Below are 23,107 nucleotides of genomic sequence, written 5' to 3'. Positions count from 1 at the left end.
CCACAATGGCTTCTGGATTCACACAAACTGAGCAATACAATAGCATTAGCACTGTGTGCTGGCAATTTAAATCTGCTACTAGCTTGGAAGCAGTGCCAGTGCCTTGAACTGAGCCCATTTCTGACCATGCCGGATACATTGTACTTTACAAGCCAAAAGTGTGGCATACTCTGTGTAAAATATTTGTGTTATGTTATGTTATGGAGTTTTATATAGTGCTTAGTTGCCCCAGCAAAATATTTGAGTAAGAAAAATATGCCAATTGAAACAGTGCAGCGTGTTGTCATAAAATAAGTAGATGACGCATTATGCTAGGGGTGACTGTAGTGTTAGTATTGCCATGGTCTATAGTAGATGTCGAACTGCATAACATATTGAACTCTTTGTATCCCTTTAGATGATGCTGATGGATTTCATGACATCTGTGGACCAAACAAGGAGCTGGATGAGGAGACGTGTCAATGTGTTTGTAAAGGGGGGTTGTGGCCCTCCAGCTGTGGTCCTCACAAAGAACTGGACAGAACTTCCTGCCAATGTATGTGTAAAAACAAGCTTCTCCCCAGCTCTTGTGGGCCCAACAAGGAATATGATGAAGACAAGTGCCAGTGTGTTTGTAAAAGGACGTGTCCAAAGATTCAGCCCTTAAATCCAGTGAAATGCACCTGTGAATGTACAGAATCTCCAAACAAATGCTTCTTAAAAGGCAAAAGGTTTCATCACCAGACATGCAGGTGAGCTAAGACGCAAAGGAGCTTTAGTAACTGAATCTCTGTGTAATATGGTACATATAGAAAGTGTCTTCGATAAACTGCCATGCTGTGTATGTTCTATTGATATGTTGGTTGCATAGGAACACCGAACATTTATTTTAACCTATTTTCAATAGGTGCATGTCGTGAAAAATCCTCTGCCCATATGCCTCAATTAATGGACTAATTCAGAGGGTGACGAATGTGCAACATCCGCCAAATACAATGGTCAATGTCCTGCCCGCCCTCTTTGAAGCCCGCAGATGCTATACACACTCTAAATAGGGTAGATGGGACATCTGCCGCGTTTTAGGGGGTATCCTTCATCCGCAAAACGCTAAATCTGGACCTAAATAAATTAATTCATACATACATTTTAAACCATTTATGTTGCTTACTAATGATAGATAGAGCGCGGGCTCACCTGCTCGTTTTACCATTCTCACCTGGGCCCATATAACTATATACACGTTGAACAGGTAAACCAACACTCAATCAATTTTGTTTAACCACTCGGGACCGATACCATTTGATTTACCAATTCTAGTCACCAGTACCTAGAGTCCTAAGGGATCAAGGGTGTTAGCATATTAGGCAATAAATAACATGTGCACTCATTGAATAACCACAGACTCAGGAAAAGTTTTAGTTTTTTATCTATGTAAATTTTAAATGTCTGAAACCATATTAAATCAATAATTGCTCATTCAGTTAGAAAGATGAAGATTGATACAAGATATGCAATATATTTGGAAAGAAATATTGTTCAGCATTTAAACATAGGGAAGGTAGAAAAAGGGAAAACAGTACAATGACAAACCCACACATTATAGTTACCTAGAATGGTGTGAAGACCCACCCTGGCCACGGGCTGGGATAAAGGATAGGAAACCCCAAAGCGCAGGTGCCAGTAGGTAAGAACAGGTGCAGACCAGTAATCAGGACAGGTACGGACCAAATCGAATCAGGACAGAACCACCACAGGTGAAGACCGGCACCACAGCTAAGGTTCAAACGCCAGCATTGTAAACCCTCTCTGCAGCTAACAGTCGAATCCCGATTGGGTTATCGAACTCCTTTCCAGAACCCCGTTTGGGTTATCAAATCTTCTGACAGAGTGCTCTGCCAGCACCTCTGCTCTCGACCACCTATTGAGTGTGCTGGGTCAGTGACAGGTCAGCTATTCGGACAAGTCAGACAATCTAACTAGCTAAGCATACCTTAGATATTCTATTTTCCAGGGCAGTGTACCACCCCCAATGTTGCAAATATGTGAATCCCACAATTTGATTGGTCAAAAGACGAGGAGAGATCATCACACCATATTGATATGAGGTAACTTGCATTCTCTATTTACATTACGTTACCTCCCATAATTTTATTTTCCCTTTTATTCCATTCGGCAGTGAATGTATCAATAAAATACAATGTTTTAACAAATTATACAATTCAGCTTCCTCTGGCAGGGTTAAGAGGTCGCATTCTCATACTTTTCACAGTTCATGTCTGATGCTGGCATTGGTTCAATGCCACGGCTTCAATAGCTTCAGTTTCTTTGCGCAGGCGCAGTTCCTCCAAAGATGGAGTTCAGAAGTGTGTTTCAGGACAAAATACGATACATGCGAAAAATAGAAGAGAAACAGTTTTAAAACACAGAATAAATGAATGCACTGTATACCACTTATCTCTACTCTATTCCCATTACTTTATTTTAAAATAATGCATTAGAGATTACGCAGAACGAACAGCTTAGCAAAAGCAGCGATGCTTCTTGCACGTTAAGACACAGAACAGCCATCTTAGTTCTAGTGCGCAGAAGCAAAAGTTTCCCACCAAGCGGAGTAATACGTCATATCACGTGAGTGTGGCAGACGCATGCATAGTAGAAAATCCCGTGTAGCAGCAGCCATTTTAATGTAAGCGGATTACAGTTCGTAAAAGCGCATAGGTAAGCTTCCCCTAGATACTAGATATGTCGTGTAATGCAATTATTAATATGGCAAAACATGTTAGTTAGTACATTAATAATATTTTCGAGAGGGTTGAATACAAATAAGTTGTTTTACGTGCGTAACTTTGCTCCATCACTAACTAGAAAAGATGCAAGCTAATCTCTTCAATTTCATCATGCCAATTTGGGTGCCTTCATTCTAGTCCTTTACAACTGAGGGGATAGTTTGCAAGCCCATTGTGCCGCCAATGCATCTCTTGTACCCACTGGTGGCGTAATAGGCTTGCCCATATTTACAAGGCCACGTAAAGTCAGCCTGCGTGACTTTACATGGCTTAGTAAATATGGGGCCCTTTCACTCATTACTCTGCATAAAAGGGACGTTCCATGGGTGTTGCTGTAGGTGTTTCCACACAGCGTCCATGGAACATAGATTTACAACATTTTGTAAAACTGGGAATGTGTCAAAATCCTATGCCTCCCCAGGGGAAGCGTAGGAGTGGTACAATGAGGAGTAATTCTTCTAGTGCTCCTCTTTCTATGCATGCTGCAGTCTGCAGCACACATATAAAGAAAGAAAATGCCATTAAATATAGTTTTTGTGCAGGAAGGTGTCCCTTTCTACACAAAAACAATCATTCCCGCAGCTCAGACACCTTTGCAATATGACGCAAGGGTGCCTGCACTGGCACATGACAGCCAGTTGTGTGCTAGCGCACGGGAAAGGACAAGGATGAGTCATATTGTTGCTAATACAACACTTTCCTGTGCTTTAAAAATGATGCAGCACGGCACAGCTACATGGATGGCGGCGCTGTGCCATTTTCTTGTGGATGAGGCCCTAACTGTTCATCGCTTCAAAGAGGAATCTCGCCATACACAAAGGGTAAGCATTCGCAACACCCGTTCAAACTTGAGCACACCTCAATTCTTTTGGAAGTTTTAAAGCCCACCTAGTCCAAAACACAGACTGATGTTTTATGTGCGTGCTAATCGACTTTCAGTAAACGAAACTGGATGGTTGGCGTGTCAGAATAATTTCAGCAGAGGAGTGTAAAAATGACCTGGAGCGATGAAGGAGACTGGAAACATAAGACATACAAAGACTTGTCACAGCTAGGAAGCAAATGAAAGGGATGCAGCTGCATGAAACACAAGGGGCCCTCTAAAGGAGCACCAGGATGGGTGTGGAATATTGCGTGGCATCCAAGGTGCATGGGTCTTAAAAGTGGAAGTATAGTGTCAGCCCCCATAATGAGATCAGTATAGGAGATGTCCTGGTTAAATAACAGAAAGGCAGTGACAACTAGAGCTAAAATGGGTTTGCGAGAACTAGTGACCAACTGCATGAGCAATGAAATAAATGCAAGCAAAAAAATGGAAGCCGGTGTCTGCCATGGACCTTTCTCGTGGAATTATGAGACTTTTTTGTATGTCTGCCTACCCCTCACTCTAACTTACTTCTCTATTAATGCACTCACAATGCATCATCATACAGGAAGGGAGCTGCAATGGTTACAGATATAGAAAACAGACTGCTGAAATGAACAGGCAAGGAAACATACGTTATAGAGAATAACCCCAGAGGCAGAGATGGTTAAATGATCACTTTCCACCCATCACACCACTTATTTACATATTTTGTTTTTACGCCTCTCTTAGTGTAAGAAATCAAATTTTGTTCGAAATGAATGCAGAAATGGCACTTATGTCTACGTTGCCTGTAGAATGTGTTAGAGTGCCAAAACCAATCATTCCAACACTATAATACAGAAAGACTGTAATTCTAATTAAGTAAACAATGAAACATATTCATGAACCAAAAGATGTAAAGAAAAAGTGCATTTTAGTAAACATACGGTACACAATATTAACTTCTCGTTTATCTTCTAACAAACTGCAGGGCAGATTTACAAAAAGTGGCGCATCCCTGCATATCAGCAGGGATGCGCTACTTATTGTGCGCCATGCCTCCGCCTCCATGGATGCGCCGCATTTACAATGCGGCGCACTATGGGGGAAAATGCTGGAGTTGCGTCGCAAGCGCGACGCAGCTCCAGCAAGCGACAATCCTTACGCCTGCTTGGGCCCCAAAGTGACTGAGTGAAATCTTGTAGATTTCACTCAGCCACTTTTAGGAGGCGTTCCTGCGCCGGAACGCCCCCACGCATCTGGCGCAAGGATTTACAACATGACGCATCTCCCAGATGCATCACGTTGTAAATACCCCGCACCATGGCACATCTTTTGCGCCACCGCTGCATCTCAAAAGTGACACAACGGTGGTGTAAAAGAGGCGCAAGGGGCTTGTAAATCTGCCCCTGCAAGTCTTAGAAATATTACCATGTTGGAGCATTAAATATATGCTTTGGAAATCCTGTTGAAGTCCTAAAATAGCACAAGCAGGTGGTGTGACTCCTTTTTGCGGGTTATTTAACAGGCAATTCTGTGAGGGTGTTTGATTTATAACTGTTTTCTGTTGTACTTAATTGCTGTATACTTGCAGTGTAGTATTAGCAACTAATGCTTTGCTGAAGTACTTCTCTTTTTAGTAAGGTCATATGGAGCCTGTGGATGGTACTGGTATATACACCAGCGGAAAGGCAGGGCATCATGGATTTACTGGGCTGCTGGAAATTATGCTCTTTCTAACAGTGAGGGTATATTCAGCAAATAGTTTTCCTTCACGTATTTCTGCTAAAATAACTCACCACCTCTTAATGTCTGTGAGACTAAAATATTAGCTTGTTATAAAAAAAAACAATTGCTGTTTATCCCTCTTACTCCCAACATCAAATGTGTTATATCTTTTGGCAGGCCTCAAGTGAAGACAGTGGGTTTGAAATCAGCAATTTGGGAGTTGTACTCCCAGCAATGTCACTTGACTTTCCTAATGCTCACATCTAGGTAGATGCGTCACTTTGTAAACCCCCGAGTCACATTATACCTGCCAGGTATAATGTATGCAGGGTGGGAATTTTGACGCAAGTAAGCCTCGTACAAGTGACGCAGTGAATCTATGAGATTTCACTGCGCCATTTACTTGCCCATGTGTAATGACCCATTGATGGAGTTGTGTCCCTTTCGTGACACACTCCAGCAATGCGTCATTTTTGATCTACAGATTTGTCAGACATACTGACGTATCTGTAACTCCTTGCGACATGATGTGTCATACTGTAAATATGACGCATCCAGATTGTCGAACGGAGGGCGCAATGAAAAGTAACGCATCGCTGTTTTCACGCAGCAATGCGTCACTTTTCATAAATGAGGCCCAGGGTTTTTAAAGATGAAAGGCTTGTAGATTCTTGGCAAGCACTTTGTAACTGTCTCTCATATGCAAGGCTTTTCTTACTTGCTTGGAAGTCTCACGTCTATATCCTGGTCAGTTCAAGATAACAAGCCCCTTTTCCCCAAAGCATTGCTTGGACATCTATCCCTCTCCAAACAGTACCAACGTACTCTATACCTCTCTTCTGAAAACTAGGCATGATGCTTGCTGTGATTCATGGACCATATTGTCTTGTAACAGCACAATGAAACAAGCATTGACAAAGCGAATTTGTCTGGCAATGGCTGCCAGCGTTTTGCCTTTTTCAGTCATTGTTTGTTTTGTCATTTTTTTTTAAATTGTTGGGGGAGCTGCTGGACCCTCACCAATATTTAAAAACATTTGCGTAAAGCAAAAATATGTTTTCATCTAAAACACACACTTTGCCGGCAGCTGCGGCTACTGAAGGAAACTACTTTGTGTAAAGATGTGTTGCTTCCGAAAGAGTAGAAGCCAACACACACTGTGATTAGCCAGTGGCTGGAAAAGGGTGACCTACTGCCCCCTGCAGCATGCTTTAGTGTGTGGAAAAAAAAGTGAATACCACATCAAGGAACAAAGTGGGGCTAGTAAAAGCCCTATAAGTATATCCTATAAACATATAAGTATCCATTAAGCAAGGTACACATAGACACATGTGGAAGCACTCAGATGTGGCAATGCACTCTCACACTGGCACACCAAAAGACACAAGCTCTTGCATGCATGCCTTTATTCTCATTGTGGTGCTTGTACAAACACACACACATAGACACTCCCACATGAGGACTCACTGACACCTTCTACACATATGATGTAAGTGCACTCAGATGGGCGCCCTAAACATACATTCTCATAAGTGCACATTTACAGGTTACATTATGAGGGTTTTTTTTCTAATCATGCACTGTTCCATCTAGCTTACAGTCATGCGACATACAGCTTAGTTTCTGAATTAAAACCACTGACATTAAACTATTGTTGGTGCCATGTAAAAACGCATTTATCCGACTAGGAGCTGGGGGGTTAAAAATAAGAGTGTAGAGTAGACACAGTGGCTACTGGTAATGGCAGGGCAGGAATAGACCGAAAACCACTGTTTCTCTGTGTCTTGGGAGTTGAGAACAAGAGACTGTAGACGGCTGGCACAAACATTGAGATGAGAGAACAATATACCACAGGATTGGTAAAATGATGAGGCACTCTAAAGGGCAAAACAATCTAAAGCTGCCGACCCATGCCGACTGTTGTCTACAGTGGATGTGTTGTGCTCATGCGCTAGAAGAGTAGCCACAAACACTGGTGGTTTGCGGCAATGAGCGCGCCTCAGAAAGCTCTTCCTGCAAACGCGATAACAAAGCTAAAAATACAGTTCACGTTGAAAGAAACTGCAATCTACTGCTAGCCTCACTGCCCACAGACATATGATGCTGCCTGGAAGTCTGGTCTGCAGTATGCTGGAGGTGTCTGGAAAATGGACTGCATTTGTCCTTTCTGGATGCAGACACCTATAGTAAATTAGCACAATGCTGTCACACACATTAAAGACAGCCAGTGGCTGAAGTAAGCTGACCCACTGTCCCATGCTGTATGCTGTAGTGGGTGGAAGAAATATGTGACTAACATATGAACAGACTAATTGATGTAAAGAGTTGTCTGAAAGCCTCTACATTTCAGTATACTATGCATATAATTTTAGTTACCTCAAAAGGTCTTTGCTAACACCAGAACTTTAGTGTGAACCTTTTCATTGTTACGTTCCAGTTCCAGACAGGTATAAAACCTTTCAAGGTACTTAATCCATCTATTGTATGAGAGTCTATGATGTTGATCTACAGTCAACTTGTAGTCTCCTGGGACACCTCCAAGTGTCAGCCTAGTGACCAATCCACAATATCAGGGCAGTCCTAAGTAAACGAGGGCTAGACCATAAATGAAAGCAGCATAAACTAGCAATAAATAAAGAATCGAATCTAGGGCCATATTATCAAGCCCCAGCGATAAATATCGCTAAGTGCACTAGGATAACGCTTATCTCAGAAGTGATAAAAATCCTTGCGCTAACTGCCAAATGAGAGATTATTGCTGGAAAACCAACAATAATCTCTCGAAGTTTGGCGTTAGCTTGATGATAGGGGCTCCCAAACTTAGCCATGATATCCACCTTCCATAGGATATCATGGCTAAGTCAGGAAAATACCAGGTGTAAAAAAAGCAGCGCTAACCGCGGTTAGCTCTTCTTTTTTTATCACTAACATGGTTAGCGATATCCTTGATAATAGGAGAAATGTCGCTTAACAACATTTCTCCTATTATTTTTCTCTGGATCGCCCCTTTTTAGGTTTCGCCTGGGGCACGTAGCTCCTAGCTCCGCCCCAAGGAGAAATCTTATGTCTTTACAGTGTACTGCTTAGTCCCGCCCTCTGTTCCATTGGCTAGCTCCATAAATGGAGGCTAGCCATTGGAACAGAGATCTGTCCATCATGGCCGGACCAGATTCGTGGGCGTTCCCGAGATTTTTTCCCTCTCCACCCTTTTTGCATCGTCATCGGGTGGTGGGCGGAGTTTCGTTTTTTTTTTAGGTGTTTGTTTTTGTCATTCCATGCCGACCACGGCCGCCGGAAAAAGTCCAGGTGAGTGCCCGTTCCCGCTGACCGTGTGCTGTTCCTGCCCCCCCGTCTGTGTCCGCCCCCCCCTCCCGCTGTCCGTCCCCCCTCCCCCTGTCCGTGTGCCCGTAGATGCTTGTTTTTATTTCACCACCGCCAATGCTTGTTTCCAGAGCTGCTTCCCGCCCCCCCCTGTCCGTGTCCGCCCCCCCCTCCCGCTGTCCGTGTCCGCCCCCCCCCGCTGTCCGTCCCCCTCCCGCTGTCCGTGTGCCCGTAGGTGCTTGTTAAATGCTTGTTTCCACTCAATACTTTTGAGGAACTGTAACTGTTATACCTTTACCATACGTGGCAACATAGAGGAAGTCTTTACCTACGAATCAACCTTCTGCGTAGAGCAGCCTGTTTTTCGAATAAGCCGTTAATGCCTTAATGACCAGTAAGAACATAATATACCTTATGACACGTTCTAAAAATATGCCGATGCGGTGGGCAATATATAGATGTAATTCACATTTTATCATTAACATGATATACGTAAAACAGGAAAGTAACCCTTTCAAAATGGCAGCATCGTTAAGAGGCTAGTAGCGTAATTTTAACGATGGGAACGCTACCAGTATTGGACGTCAACAAGACGGTACTTCCTGTTGGAGATTTAACATGGCGGCGCCCACTGGAGGCATGGGATGGGAACATGTTCCCCAGTGATAAGACCTCCTTGTCCGCCCGTAGACAATATGAAGAGAAAAATGCAGGCTGGTGGGCAGAACAGCGAGAAACTGAAGTAATTGAAGTTTTCAGTGGGGGAATTTGTGCAGAATGCACCGCAGCAGCCTTGCTTGGATAGTGCGTCCGGCAGCATTTGGAACCGAGCTTCAAATTGGAAGTGCAGGAAAGAACGAAGGAAAGAGAAACGCCGCCTTAAGAAGTGCAAAAGAAAGGAACACTATGAGGGCAAAACATGGAACATTGAGAGCACCATGGGAGGGCGAGGAACTCGACCTGGGAAGGAAGTCGGTAAAGATACACTCAAGGAGACAGGTGCAGGGAAAAACACACAGTTGGAAAAGGGCGCATGCAATCTTACCCACCTTGAGAGGCGCTCAGTCCCTTCCAGCATCCTCAGGATTGGTAATCAAAAACAACAAAAATTAAAATCCAAAACCCTGAAAGCTAAACCCCAGGCCAAAGGGAAGAACAGCACAGAGGAGTCCAGGAAACTCGCCCTGTTGGAAGCAAATGAGCAGGAAGAGATACGCCGTCTGGAAAAGAGCTTGAGGTTGAACAAAAGGATGAACAAGAGCTCTCTGCCCCAGGCCTTCGCTCAGGATGGGCTGGACTATATTTTAGGGGCACTGGAGCCCGGGGCCACAGCTTCGGGGCTATATGAAAGCGACGAGGAGGCCGACACCGCTGAAACGTTGCAGGAGCTTTCAGAGAAAACACCTTTGGAGTCTGACAGTGACAGCTTGGATGAGAAGGAAGAAGACCTAGTAGAGAGTGCCGATGAAGAGTTGGATGAGGGAAGTGGAGAAGAAGATCTGGACGATGATCAGGACGAAAAGCCAGAGGAAAGTCCAGATCTCCCTGAGAATTCAGATAGTGACGCCGTCGTAGCAGAACAATCAGACACCGCCGCAAACGAGGAGGTAATTTTGCTTTATTTCATGCCATTAATTCATTGACTTCGTTTTAAAAGTAACTTTAAACATACAGTTTAGGTGACATTCATAGGATGGTGTTCCATGTTATAAATGGAAACATCTACAGTGGGAACCCTCAAATTTGGGTCCGAGGGCTGGAATCAAAGATTGGACAGAGATACGAGTGTTGAATTTTGACCATCAACGTATACGTTTCTTTAAAAAAAAAACCTCAAAGAAAGAAATTGACAACAATGGCAAATGTGATAGTAAATCTTCTGTGGCTTGCTTAGTTGTCACAAACACGCTGCATTTTAAAATTAAAAACAGGGTTAACATCTGCTTCAGAGATGTTTGTGTACCCAACAGGTTATTTGAGTGATACTATAACTGGTTTATTTATTTGCAAAGTTTTATATAGCGCTGGCTAGACCCGAAGGTATCAGAGCGCTTTACCTGAGGATCAACAAGTTACCGGTTACATAGTGAGTTACAGGTTACATAGCCAAGTATAGACATAGGAGAAAAAAAACCCATTAGATTACACAATAATGTGAGTTTTTAGCGCTTACACATGTCTTATGCAGAGGGAAAAGGTAGGGGGGATGGTGATCAGGGGTAAGGGAAGCAGGTAGGAAACACAGAGGAAAGGTGAGGAAAACGATGTCCGACTGGGTAGGTGACAGCCGAGGGATGAACCAAAGCCAAACTCCTCTTTAGCTGCATAGGACAGCTCCATCGGGCATCGGTCAAGGTTACTCGGGCACCGAGGTAAGTACAGACAGATTACACAATAATGTGAGTTATTAGCGCTTACACATGTCTTATGCGTAGGGACAAGGTAGGTGGGAATGGTGAGCAGGGGTAAGGGAAGCAGGTAGGAAACACAACTGGGAGGCGAGGAAAGCAATGTCCGATGTCCGGCTGGGTAGGTGACGGCCAAGGGATGAACCAAAGCCAAACTCCTCTTTAGCTGCATAGGACAGCTCCATCGGTCAAGATTACTTGGGCACCTCGGTAAGTACAGACAGTTAGGTTTCCGCCCAGGGGGCATCGTCAAAGTTCCATCGGGAGCACCAGTCACGGTGTTGCTGGGGAGCTCCCCCTTCATCCTCCTGTTCTCCCCATGGTCAAGGGTCACATAGTGATGCAGCTACCAGCACAGAGGTCAGCTGCCATGAAAGCCTCCTTTCCTCCAACCGGAACTGGGGTCTCAGCGCTCCCAGAGGAAGGAAGAACGAGGGCAGAACACTCCAGGAAGGAGCAGTTCAGCGCATGAGTTGGAGAGGGCCACTAGGGTGACTGTCCGTGTGCCACTAACCCACCCCCCCCTCCCGCTGTCCGTTTGCCCGTTAACCGCCCCCCTCCCGCTGTCCGTTTGCCCGTTGACCACCCACCCCCCTCCCGCTGTCCGTGCCTAATGCGTGTTTCATTCTGTGCTGAGTGACGCCCAGAACGGGTGGACCATTCACCTTCCCAGAGAAAAGGTATGTTTGATTCCTCCAAGATCAACTCGACACGGCGGGGTGAATCGTGAAGGCTCCTTTGTTTGGGGAGGGGTGCTCAGAGAGGCAGTTTGATTCCTTGGCAGTGGTTAGGGTGAGGACGAGTGAGTAGACTGTAGGGTGGGTCGGAATGTGTGCTATGGGTTATTAGTCTGAATCTGCAGGACTTTATCTGCTTTATCTGCTTTTGAGTGTTGGTCAAGAGTGCCAATAGCCTGGGCACCCGAAGTATGAGGGACTGGCTCATCTCTTTGAGTCAGCCTCTGCTGGTTGAATTAATATTTGTATGAGCCAGACGCATGTTCCTTATAGTGGTGAGTGGGCACTGGAGAGGGACCCAAGCCATTGGTCTAAAAATTGCAAAAGATTTTAAATCTGGTCCTGGATTTGACTGGAAGTCACTGCATTGTTTTTATGGCGGGTTTTGGCTGCATCTGTTTTATTCTTATTCAGTTTGCCTGATTTTTTGTATTTATTGTAACACTTTGAGTTATCTGTGTAACACTTTGTGGTATTGTAACAGAGGTAGTTTCTTGCCTTCCAGATAGACATAAGACTATGGTTGATTGTGTGCTTTTGGAAATATTTAGTTGCTGAATGAATAAGTACAAGGTGAAGAAAGAAATGACTACCTAGTGTGACTCTAAGCTTCTACACTCTATCTAGGCGTATGATGATCTCAAATGAACGTTTAAATATTCGAGATGTGCTTTATTACCCCCTGGATGTGCTTGCTTCCCTGCCCCCTGGCTGTGCTTGCTTCCCTGCCCCCTGGCTGTGCTTGCTTCCGTGCCCCCTGGCTGTGCTTGCTTCCCGGCCCCCTGGCTGTGCTTGCTTCCCGGCCCCCTGGCTGTGCTTGCTTCCCGGCCCCCTGGTTGTGCTTGCTTCCCTGCCCCCTGGCTGTGCTTGCTTCCCTGCCCCCTGGCTGTGCTTTCTTCCCTGCCCCCTGGCTGTGCTTGCTCTCCTGAGTGTGTGTGTGGCTCTGGGTGGGTGTGTGTGGCTTTGGGTGTGTGTGTGTGTGGCTGGCTCTGGGTGTGTGTGTGTGGTAGTAATTGCTGTCTGCTGAGCTCGTCTATAGGGTACAATAGGTCTCACCTTGCGAGAGATTAAGCTAATGGCAATGTAAATGACAAAACCAACACATAAATACAAATTTTGTCATTTTCAATGCCAATAGCTCAAACTTTTCCAAAGGCGAAACCATTGCATTGTAAATGCTTGTTCATTAGAGATGCAAGGGGAAGCGTAGAGAAAAAGGGTGCTAACATGCAAATTTGCATGTTAGCACCCTGTTGCTGATAGGGAGATAATTTTATCTCAGCTTTCCTGGCTTTTAAAGATACTCCTAGCTCCCCACGAATTTGAATTTAAATCCTGACAAGTTTTGTACAGTCATAATGGTCTAATATGCACAAATGCACCATGAGTCATTAACGTTGCTAAACAATTTATATGGGAGATCCACATGCTCCTCACTTGGTTGGTGATCTTATATTATTTTAATCAATGGTTCTAACCTTGTGAACTCAAAAATGCACGAGGCGCCACTTCATTTCCTAACACGTCCAGTGGTGAGACCCTGCTTCCCCATTAAAATTGAATGTAAATGGAATGGAATGGAATATAAATCTTACAGTGTATGGACCACATTTTGTGGGAGAATGTGTTGTAAAATGCACTTATTGTTGAGATAAATATATTTGCTGAAAAATGCACCATCTGTAAATTGCTGCTCCCTATTTACTTGTGGGATGTCTCCGAAGCTCCTGATGAATGATGTTCGAGCTCAATTCCCCCTGTTGCCATTGCTATCCCACACGCACATGGAACAACTGCAAACCATAACTCAATTCTATAATAACAAGCTTATTGCCATATATTTGACTGTTCGGTATTGTAGTTAGCCTAATCGAAAGCCAGGTTGCTAAAATGCTTGTTGTGTAGTACAACTTACAAACTTAAATTTTACATGCAGAGTTGATTGAATTACTTAATTTTAACTGAAACAGCTTCTACACAACACACAGGTGCTTCTTCTGTTTTTTTATGTTTCCCCAATCCTGACACTGCTGCATTAATATGTTTCGAATTATTCCACTTAATCATTGAGTAATTTGATCTAGACTGTTGGGACCGGAAATATTCTGCATGTCTCTGGAAAAAGTGCTTTTCCTGCCTTATTCTGGTCTCCAGGCAAGCCACTTAAAAGTTACTGTATGGTTTCTAGATCCCTATCTCAGTGAGCATTACAATAATGCTTGTCCACTGAGGGTCTCCCTGTTTACACGGATTGAGACCATAAAGCTTGGATTCGAGGTCGAGGGGGCATACCTAGTGCAACCCTATTTTCCAGAGTGTCTACTGCCCTCTCTAACCAGGCTGTAGTAGACTGACAGTGGTGGCAGCAGTAAATCTACAGTTAGGAGGGGTGAGCTACTGGTCACTTTACTGATCAAGTCTCTGCAGTCCCTCAGCAGCCTGGGATCCTATTCCCTTTGTCTACCTGGGACATGTGTTTGAGAGCCAGTGGGTGTATTGGGAAGGATGGTGAGTTGAGCCATTATGTGTAATGTAAGCTGTTCTGCTGGACATTCCAGTTCCCCGTGCCCCACCCAATTTCTTGGAGAGGCCTGATGGGCGGGGGGTAGACACTCAGCTGTTATCTGGGTTTAGCTGTACTATCTCTGCTAAGAGGTACCTCTCCCCATGGCCAGGGCCTCCTGGTCTGGAGTTAATTAATATTTATTCCTTGGGAATAACCCGGGCTGGTACAAGGGAAGACAGTATGTCACCCTTAGCATGCTTTGGTCATGCTTTGAATAATTCATAAAAGTGCCTTGCTATTGGAAGGGATTCAAACGTAGCAGACCCTCTGATTGGATCAGCCTATCAAGTAAAGGTGATAAAAGTCTGGCCTTGGTCAGACATTGTTCAAGATTGGTCTTGGATTTTGAAGAGGCCATTCGACAAGAAGCTTGCACACGGTGTCTTTGCACACCCCTCCATGGGCCTTAACTTGAGGAGGTTTTCTCTATGACTGATGCTGCAAAGGAATGTGCCAGTTCGACGAGAACAAGAGCATCAGCAACATTGGTCAGAGAACCAGCTGTTCCTGTGAGGCTTGTGGAGCTGGTGCTTTGAACAAGGAAATTGCAGGCAGCTGCTCAAGATAAGGAAAGGGAACTAGAGGAACATCAGCAGTGGCAGAGGGAGATGAGGAAGCTTGATGGTGAGATCGCTTTGCCCAGACCCCTCCTCTGCGCTTTGGGAGCCTGTGTGGTACTTCCAGTTATAAGCAGTAGCTGGGGAATAGAGTTCAGTGGAATAGGACCCCTTTTCTTTTTAGGATATCTAGGGGTATCAGGCTGTATTGGCACTCTCACCAGCAACTACCCTCCTACAGCTAGACAGTGCCTACTGAACTAGTGGGACTCTAGTAAACTGCTCCAAGACATCAGGCACCTGTGATCAGGTCCCTGATGCTACTAAAGCAGTCTCCTCCCCCATGACGGGTTGGAGCTTCTGTTACTTTAGGTGGGGGTTAAGGGTTGATCAACAAAATTTGACTTCACATCAAATGCTGAAACTATATCACTTCAATACAAGGATTTGTATCATGGCTCTAGCGAATGAGAGCAACCCTGTGCAACATGCTCTGTAAGATGAAATGCTAATTGTGTGCCTACATGTTAACAGTTTTTTTTATAATGCTTAGTGTCTAGGCGCTGTAATTTTGTTTGGGGCCAAAAGATGTATGCATTCCATTGTGGCACACCCAGCTGTCTATCCCGTGAGCCCAAGCCAACGCGTTTCGAACCCTGTCCTGCTTGGGGGTACTCTTCAGGACTCGGACTTGGTGGTCTTGGTCAATTTGTTTCAGCTACTGATCAGCCCACTCAGAAGGAGATTTATGCTAAGATTCCGAAAGAAACGAGGACAGACCCTACAGAAGTCAGAGTGCTTCAAAGAATTTAGTTATGAACATAGAAATAAGCAGTGATAATTGGAGTGAAATGGTGTCACAAGGAAACAGCTCATCGCTAGCTGCAACAAATTTACCAAGACCACTAAGTCCGAGTCCTGAGGAGAACCCCCAAGCAGGACAGGGTTCGAAACGTGTTGGCTTGTGCTCACAGGATAAACAGGTGGGTGTGCCACGAGGGAATGCATAAATCTTTTTGTCCCCCTATAGACAACACCCTTTGAAATAAGTTTTCCCTGAGGATTACACACAGGCAGGACAAAAGGCAGGAGCCTTTGCAATTATCTTTGAGGGTCCGCCAGGTGTACTTGAAAATCACGAACTGGTTACTTGCACTTGTACTGTTTATGTAATGTTCTATGTAATGTGCTTGGGAATTCTTTTTGCATTTTGTGGTGTTACATTACTGGTTATTGTTTTGAATGTTTAATAATCCTTTGAAAAATATTTGTGGCCCGAAAAGATGACATGAGAATAATGGTCTAATCTTGTTTGTAGAAAGTACAAAAAGAAGTAAAATAAAAAACACAGGCTCTAGAACAAAGCACTGAAGTCCTGTACGATTAATTAAGAAACAATCTATCTGGACACTGTGTTTGTTAGTACAACCATTCCTGTGATGGCATTCAATGAGAGTGAGTCGCAATTCACTAGCTCATCAATAGTTACTAGGTAGGCTGAATTGCAGACGACTCCAAATGGTGATTTTGTGAACTCGCCTAATAGTACATAGTTTGGGTCGCACAATCAGAATTGAACTGCCAATAAGTCAGTGCACAATTTGTGCCCACTTGTAAATCATTTCTTTGTACATTTGGCCCATAGTGGGCTGTTGCTCTGTACTCTCCTTTCAGTATCTATTGGTGTTTTTAAGTTGGTATTGTGTCTCTGAGTACGGTCATGAATTGTTACTTTGTGCACACTGGGAAACAAATCTTCTCTGTCTATGTAACCATTACAGGTACATGTAATCCATAAAACATTAAAATATGTAATAAAGACATGCATATATAAAAAACATTGATTAAAACACAATTGGTCGCCAAGCTACCAAACCACCATTCTAGTTTTTTATGAAAATTGAGAACTGAGGAAAAAAGGGGATCACACTATGGCATGAATAGCAACCAACAAACTTTCATAAGTGCATAAACAGCTATACGATACCCCAACGTTTTGAACTGACAAACAGATATGATAGTATTACATCAAAATGAAGGCATAAGGAAAGCATTTAATCATCCCCCCAAAAAAAGACAAAGGCCCACATGCATCAAGCACTTTTTCATTCGCAAACGGTGCGATTCCTTAAAATCGGCCGTTTGCAAATGCAAAAGTGCTTTTTGGGATGCATGAAGCAATTTTAGAATTTGCAACATTGTTGCGAGTTCTAAAATTGCGGGTGCTTTTAAGAAGTCGCAGATGTGCGACTTCTTAAAAGCAATGCATCATCACTTTGACAAGTGAAAATTCGCACTTAGGGTTCCAAATTTACCGAGTGGTTGAACCACTCGGTAAATTTGGAAAAAGTGTTTAAAATGCTTAAAATGTTTTTTTTTCAACATTCATGTTACGGACACACATGTCCTTAGGACATGTGTGTGTGCAACATGATGCGAAAAATACATTTCAGGGGTGCATGGGGGGGTCCTTTGGACCCCCCCTGCACCCATGAAATTTTCTAAGTGCCACTCGCAATTTGCATTGACTCCTATGGGCCTTTTGGCCCATAGGAATCAATGGAAATTGCGAAAATTAACTTAAGAATTCGGTATTTCTTTGGGATTCGGTAAAAAATGCGATTTTTACCGAATCACAAAGAAATACCAAAAAAAATGATGCATAGCATTTTGCATTTCCTAAATAGCGATTCCTTAATTTTCGCTATTTAAGAAATGCAAAATCCTACATTGATGCATGTGGGCCAAAGTGAAATTACCACCATGTCTCCTGCAACTTAATTACACAGCTCAAAAAGTTAGCGATGCACAAGGGTGGATATCCCTGAGCATTAGTAGCTGTAACATGGCAGGTTTCACTTTAGGGAATGTTAGATTTTGAAAAGAGATATTAAACAGCGCTTTCTTGGTATAAGTAAAATGCGGACAGAAAAAAAGAAAGTGCTCAAGAGTTGGTGCAGACAAATTGTCACATATAGGGGCCCAGTGTACCGGGAGCAGACCAGCCCCTAGGGAAACTAATCAAATATACAAAAAGGTTAAACGTGATCCTAGTTAACAGCTGCCACTGATAAACATTGGTCACCCATGTCCGGTGCAGTTCTGTAAAAGGGACTGTTTTCATTATACAGTGGGTGCGAGCAGCAGGTTTCTGTAGTTGTTTTCCCAATTTGCCTCAACGTAAGTAGAAAAAGTGCATTTAACCCAAGTATAGTCTGCTTTTGTGATTGTCTCCATGCAGGTAACGTTCAACTTAATGTAAGCCAGCAAGAGTATTGCTTTCTAAATATTTAAAGAGAGACAATCTTTAATAATCAATCTATTCAGTGATATTCAATGTAGTGGGGGCCTTAAAGCAATGGTGTCAGAAATATATTTAAGGCCCAGTTCTTTGTGGACAACAAAGGTTTGAAGAACTCCCAGCAGGTGCCTAACAAATGTATTCCCCTCAGGCCTGTTCCTGTGACAGTTTCTATACCCCTAGATATCACTGCCATAGGTTATAGCCGACATGCATTTTTTGCAATAGATGTAAAGAAGGGGCTTAATTGGTTTCCAGCCCACTTTAGTATTTTGGACTTACGAAGAGTTCCCAAGTATTCCTATTGTCAAGAAGAATACTCAAATAGTTAACGATGGGTACCTGATCGATTTTTTATTACAGTAAAAAGTGTTATGTTTGAAGGGCTTACAACCAAAAGCCATGACAACAGCATTTGTATGATTTATGGAGAGATCTAAATCATCCAAAATAATCAGAAATGTTATCAAGCAGGATTTGCATCCCTACTGCTATCTTAGACATGAGGATTTCATCATCTACATGCAGCAGAACAGGTAACGCCCGCTGACAAAAACGAGGGACATCACAATTCTTCTCAATTAGCGCCTCCAAAGACGATTATTATTGATGATGAACAAAAAGGATGCCAGGATGCAGCCCTGACTGAGACCATGGGTTCTTGGGAAGGATCTTGAACAGCGGCCATCAATACCAAACCTGACACATGCAGACATGTCCTTGTGCAGGTCCCCAAAGAAAGACAACAAGGACAGATCTACTCCTAATGACAACATCAAAGCCCATAGCTTCGAGCGATTTACGCGATAAAATGCAGAGGTGAGAACCATGAAACTTAGGTATAGAGTACCCTTCTTGGCTACAGTGTACTTCTAGATTAAAAGATAAAGGTTCAGTGACTGATCGATAGTACTAAGACTAGGCCGGAACCCATACTGCAAATCGGAGCTAATGCTGTTCTCTTTGTCCCACATAGATAGCCTGCCAAGCATCGCCAGCACAATACCTTGACAGTAGTATCAATTAGGTAGATGTACCCATAACATTGCAGGTCACCTCGATCGCCCTTTTTAAACACAGGGACAATGATGGATTGTGCCCTCGAGCTAGGCGGGCCATGTATCACTGCAGGATAACCTTGTTAACAGAGGAGCACAGATAAGATCAGTCCTATAGAGATCAGCTGGTACTCCATCAGGTCCTGGAGCGTTGTTGCCAATCAATCTCAGAATGGCCTTTGTTACCTCCACCATAGAAAAACAAAGATGTGGGCAGAGAAAGAGTAGAATCTGACCCTGGTTCCAACTAATATATATGTGAGAAATGATCAAACCATTTGTCTTCTCCAATCACGGAGACGAGGTAGGGTGCAAACTCTGCCCCTTAGAATTGACTATTAACAACCTTCCAGGAACTTCTTCAGTAGGAAGAAACCCATTCCAAAAGAGGTCTTATTTAAGACCTTGGTGCCAATGGTCTTCCCAGCACTTGTCTCACTTGACTCAATTTTCACCGGTCATCACACAGAGCTCTGCAAAAAGCAATGATATGTTAAAAAGTATGTATTTAATAGTCCACTTTGTTTGCAACTTTAATGTCCCATAGAAAATGTACTATATTCCAAGAATGAGGGAATGAGAAGGGATACATGGTTCGCCCACCTTCTCAAACATCTAACCATACAAAACAACAGGAGGGAACCCTTTCTGTATTTAGCCTATTTTATCCATAGTAGCCCAAGGGGGTCACCCTACAGTATTAAAAGGACTTTTGCGCACTGGAATTCCAAGTGGCATGTTTCATCATAGAGTTCTCGTCCAGATACCTAGTACATCTGGATGGGATTAGCCTTGGTAGCCAAGGGTGCTCTTTCATTATTAGGTGGGATCCTAGATTTAAAATAGTCTAGGCTGCCCTTACTGTTAATTGTATTTTCAAAAGTCTCCCTGACAGAGTTAAACACAGAATGGGATGCAAATCGGAAATTAGTATCCTCTGTATCAACATATTTCAGCCATCACACCAGTGCCTCACTGGGCTAGTTGGCCTTCATCAGGACCCCACAAGGATCCTGTTACTATCCTATTTGTGTGCACTCAGTTGTGAAATTTCGATTAATCATACTCATAAATGCCATACATCCTGTCCCATTTGGTCCTTATGTTCACATTTCTTTAGTAGTGTCCAATTTAGAGCTCCATGAGGGTAGGAAAGCAGGTGGATCTTGTAGTTGAACTTTCATCAAAGGTCTCTTCCAGGCCATGAACCTATTGGGTACCTCCTCTGGATAAATATTAAAGATCTTATACCATAAATAGTAATGATTCTTCCATTAATAATTATAATAAATATATGAACACATCACACATCGTGGATAATCTTCTCCAGACCAATTTCGCTCATAATCCTGGCCAAAAGCAATACAATGAAATAGCTTCTTGCTGACATTTTCAAGAGTTGGATTTAATGTAATTAAAATGTATTTTTTCAAATCTAAATTAGGATTGTAAGCCTTCGAGCTGTGACTTGTTTCATTCACTGCTGGAGCTTAGCATACTTAAAAATAGAGGTCAGGCGTTGACATTCCAAAATGTGTAAAGATTTAAATTTACATACAACAGTTGTGCCCACGAGCTCTATCATAACAAACTCTAGTTTTGATAGCCTATTTGATAGCAATTCATAAAACAGACAATCCTGCATCCTATATTCTTCCTTTAAGCTTTTCCAGGCTTTTCCAAAGATTTATGTAGCGTGGTAATTGTGGTATTCCCATAAATAACAAATGATGCCTATTTATTTCTTTGTAACACAAGTTTAATGTCACAACCTGAGATTTGGGAAGAGGTAAGTTTGGTATGTGCATGTGGAGCTTAACATTCTTTTGATTTATCATACAGGCATGCTGTAACTTGAAGTTATGTAAACCAGGTATAATCCTTTTCTTTCAATTGTTTTTCTAGTTGCTACAGATTACCGTGCACAGTTCGAACGAAACGCTGCGATGCTGGTTTTTCCTTCAGTGACGAGGTTTGCCGCTGTGTGCCCACATATTGGAAAAGACCTCACGTTAACTAGTATTGAAAGGAAATAACCATTTGACATTTTGGTGTACATTTTTGTACAAAAAAAGAAGACATTGCGTGGCTAACGTGGATATTCCAGTACACCAGAGGACTCTTATGAATCACAAAGACTTGAGCACATTGTGCATTCCTGAGCAAGTAAAATCAGCTGGGCCTCGTTTTCTGCAAAGAACTGAAAATGGATTTTTCCATCAATGACCAAACAGTCTGTTTTCCTCAAGATTTTTTAAAGATAATGACTATATAATTTATTTCCACAAAAATATTGTGCGGCATTCCTGTTTATAGCAGTAACAATTTGTAAAGCTCACTGTGATCAATATTTTTATATCATGCAAAATATGTTTAAAATAAAAAGAAAATTGTATTGTATTCTTTTCTAGTAAGAATTTCCAGTCCAATACAGTATTATATGGTTGTGGCCTTGTTGGGAACACACTTAGGTATGCATGATTGGGTTTACAGCATAAATGCCCCAATTCCAGATTTAGAATCTGAACATTTGGCTATACAAGAATATAAGGCAGAACTATCCCATCTTAAACTAAAAATAGACATATTTAGATTCCCGGAAAGAATGAAATACAGGCAACAAAGGAATCCTAGAATGCACAATTCATGTAGTACAACACTTCAGCAATGGAAATAGTTTTCATTTAAAGTACTTACATTGGATTCTAAGCACTAAACATATCCAATTACCCATGAGCATTCAGCCCGAAACACGAATGTCATCCTACATTAATTACAGAATTATTGCACACCAATAACCATATTCTTTGCTTCTTTCTCATAAGATTCGCCCAAATGTTTGGGCACTGGGCATGGTTCATTCAAATGTGTTCAATACGTGTTGTGCAATGTTTCTCCATATCAAAGTAGAATATTTAATGTTGTACATTACTACTTCTAGAACAAGGGGAACTATCCAGAGCTGAAGATGATTATGCATAAATAAATGGAGCAATGTTGGGCAAAACATACTGAATAAATTACCCAGAATTCTATGCCATGCTCACAGCCTCAAATGAATCTTATTTGTAATAAAGAATCAACCTTTTTAATAGTGTGCAAGCATTCTTGTATTAACATTTAAGTTGGTATTTACTATTGTTGCTAATATTGGAGTATTTTACATTATCAGCTAATTGCCTTTGTGTACATCACAAAGATTGACTCTTTTGTTACCTACTTTTATTTTAGTCACTGTAAATGTTATTACTTTTTTTTCAAGGAAATATATTTACTTGGGTCCCAATTCACAAAGCTATTTGTGCCCCTAAATGAGCAAATTACAGTGTCTAAAAGGACAAATACAAATTCCTGATTTACAGATCAAGCAATAGGGAAGTTTTGCTCTCCTAAATGTTTTTTCATCTCATGGAAATTCGATCAGTGTGGTGGAATATAATTTGCGTGAGTTCTTGCTGTTGCACAAGTAAATGTTGGTGACCATCAGTAAACTTGCAGGTTTGTAGGTGATCACACTTTTTTGTGTTTTAGGTTTTCCCTTGTACATGTGTAATCCTAGGAATATGTAACTGAAGTTCTTTATAAATTTCATGGAACTAGCAAATTAATGCAATTTATTAGTATAAGTTTACATGTGTACATTTTTGGGAAATTTGCGAACCAGATTCCTCTATTCTGGCTGTTCTGGAAACAAAGATATCCACATACCTTATTCCCAAAAATGCTATTTTTTCATGTTTTTTAAAATATAAGAATGACATTTCAATGGCTATGTTTACATTGCTGTGTTCAGATGGTGATCAGCTAGTTTCCACAATC

The 23,107-nt window shown here is 42.5% G+C and overlaps 1 protein-coding gene across 1 annotated transcript in view; it reads left to right on the top strand.

Annotated features, from left to right (window-relative positions):
* Positions 1–22,377, top strand: part of VEGFC (vascular endothelial growth factor C) — a 467,419-nt gene extending 445,042 nt beyond the window's left edge. The window contains exons 6-7 of the mRNA XM_086962460.1: positions 398–731; positions 21,194–22,377. Coding sequence (XP_086818586.1) covers positions 398–731; positions 21,194–21,308 — 449 coding nt within the window. The 3' untranslated portion in view covers positions 21,309–22,377. The remainder of the gene's footprint in view (positions 1–397; positions 732–21,193) is intronic.
* Positions 22,378–23,107: the final 730 nt, after the last annotated feature.

Source organism: Lissotriton vulgaris, chromosome 3_1 (assembly GCF_964263255.1).
Source record: "Lissotriton vulgaris chromosome 3_1, aLisVul1.2, whole genome shotgun sequence".
Classification (NCBI taxonomy): Eukaryota; Metazoa; Chordata; class Amphibia; order Caudata; family Salamandridae; genus Lissotriton; species Lissotriton vulgaris.
The sequence above is the reverse complement of the archived record's forward strand: the minus strand, read 5'-3'. Positions and strand labels throughout refer to the sequence as shown.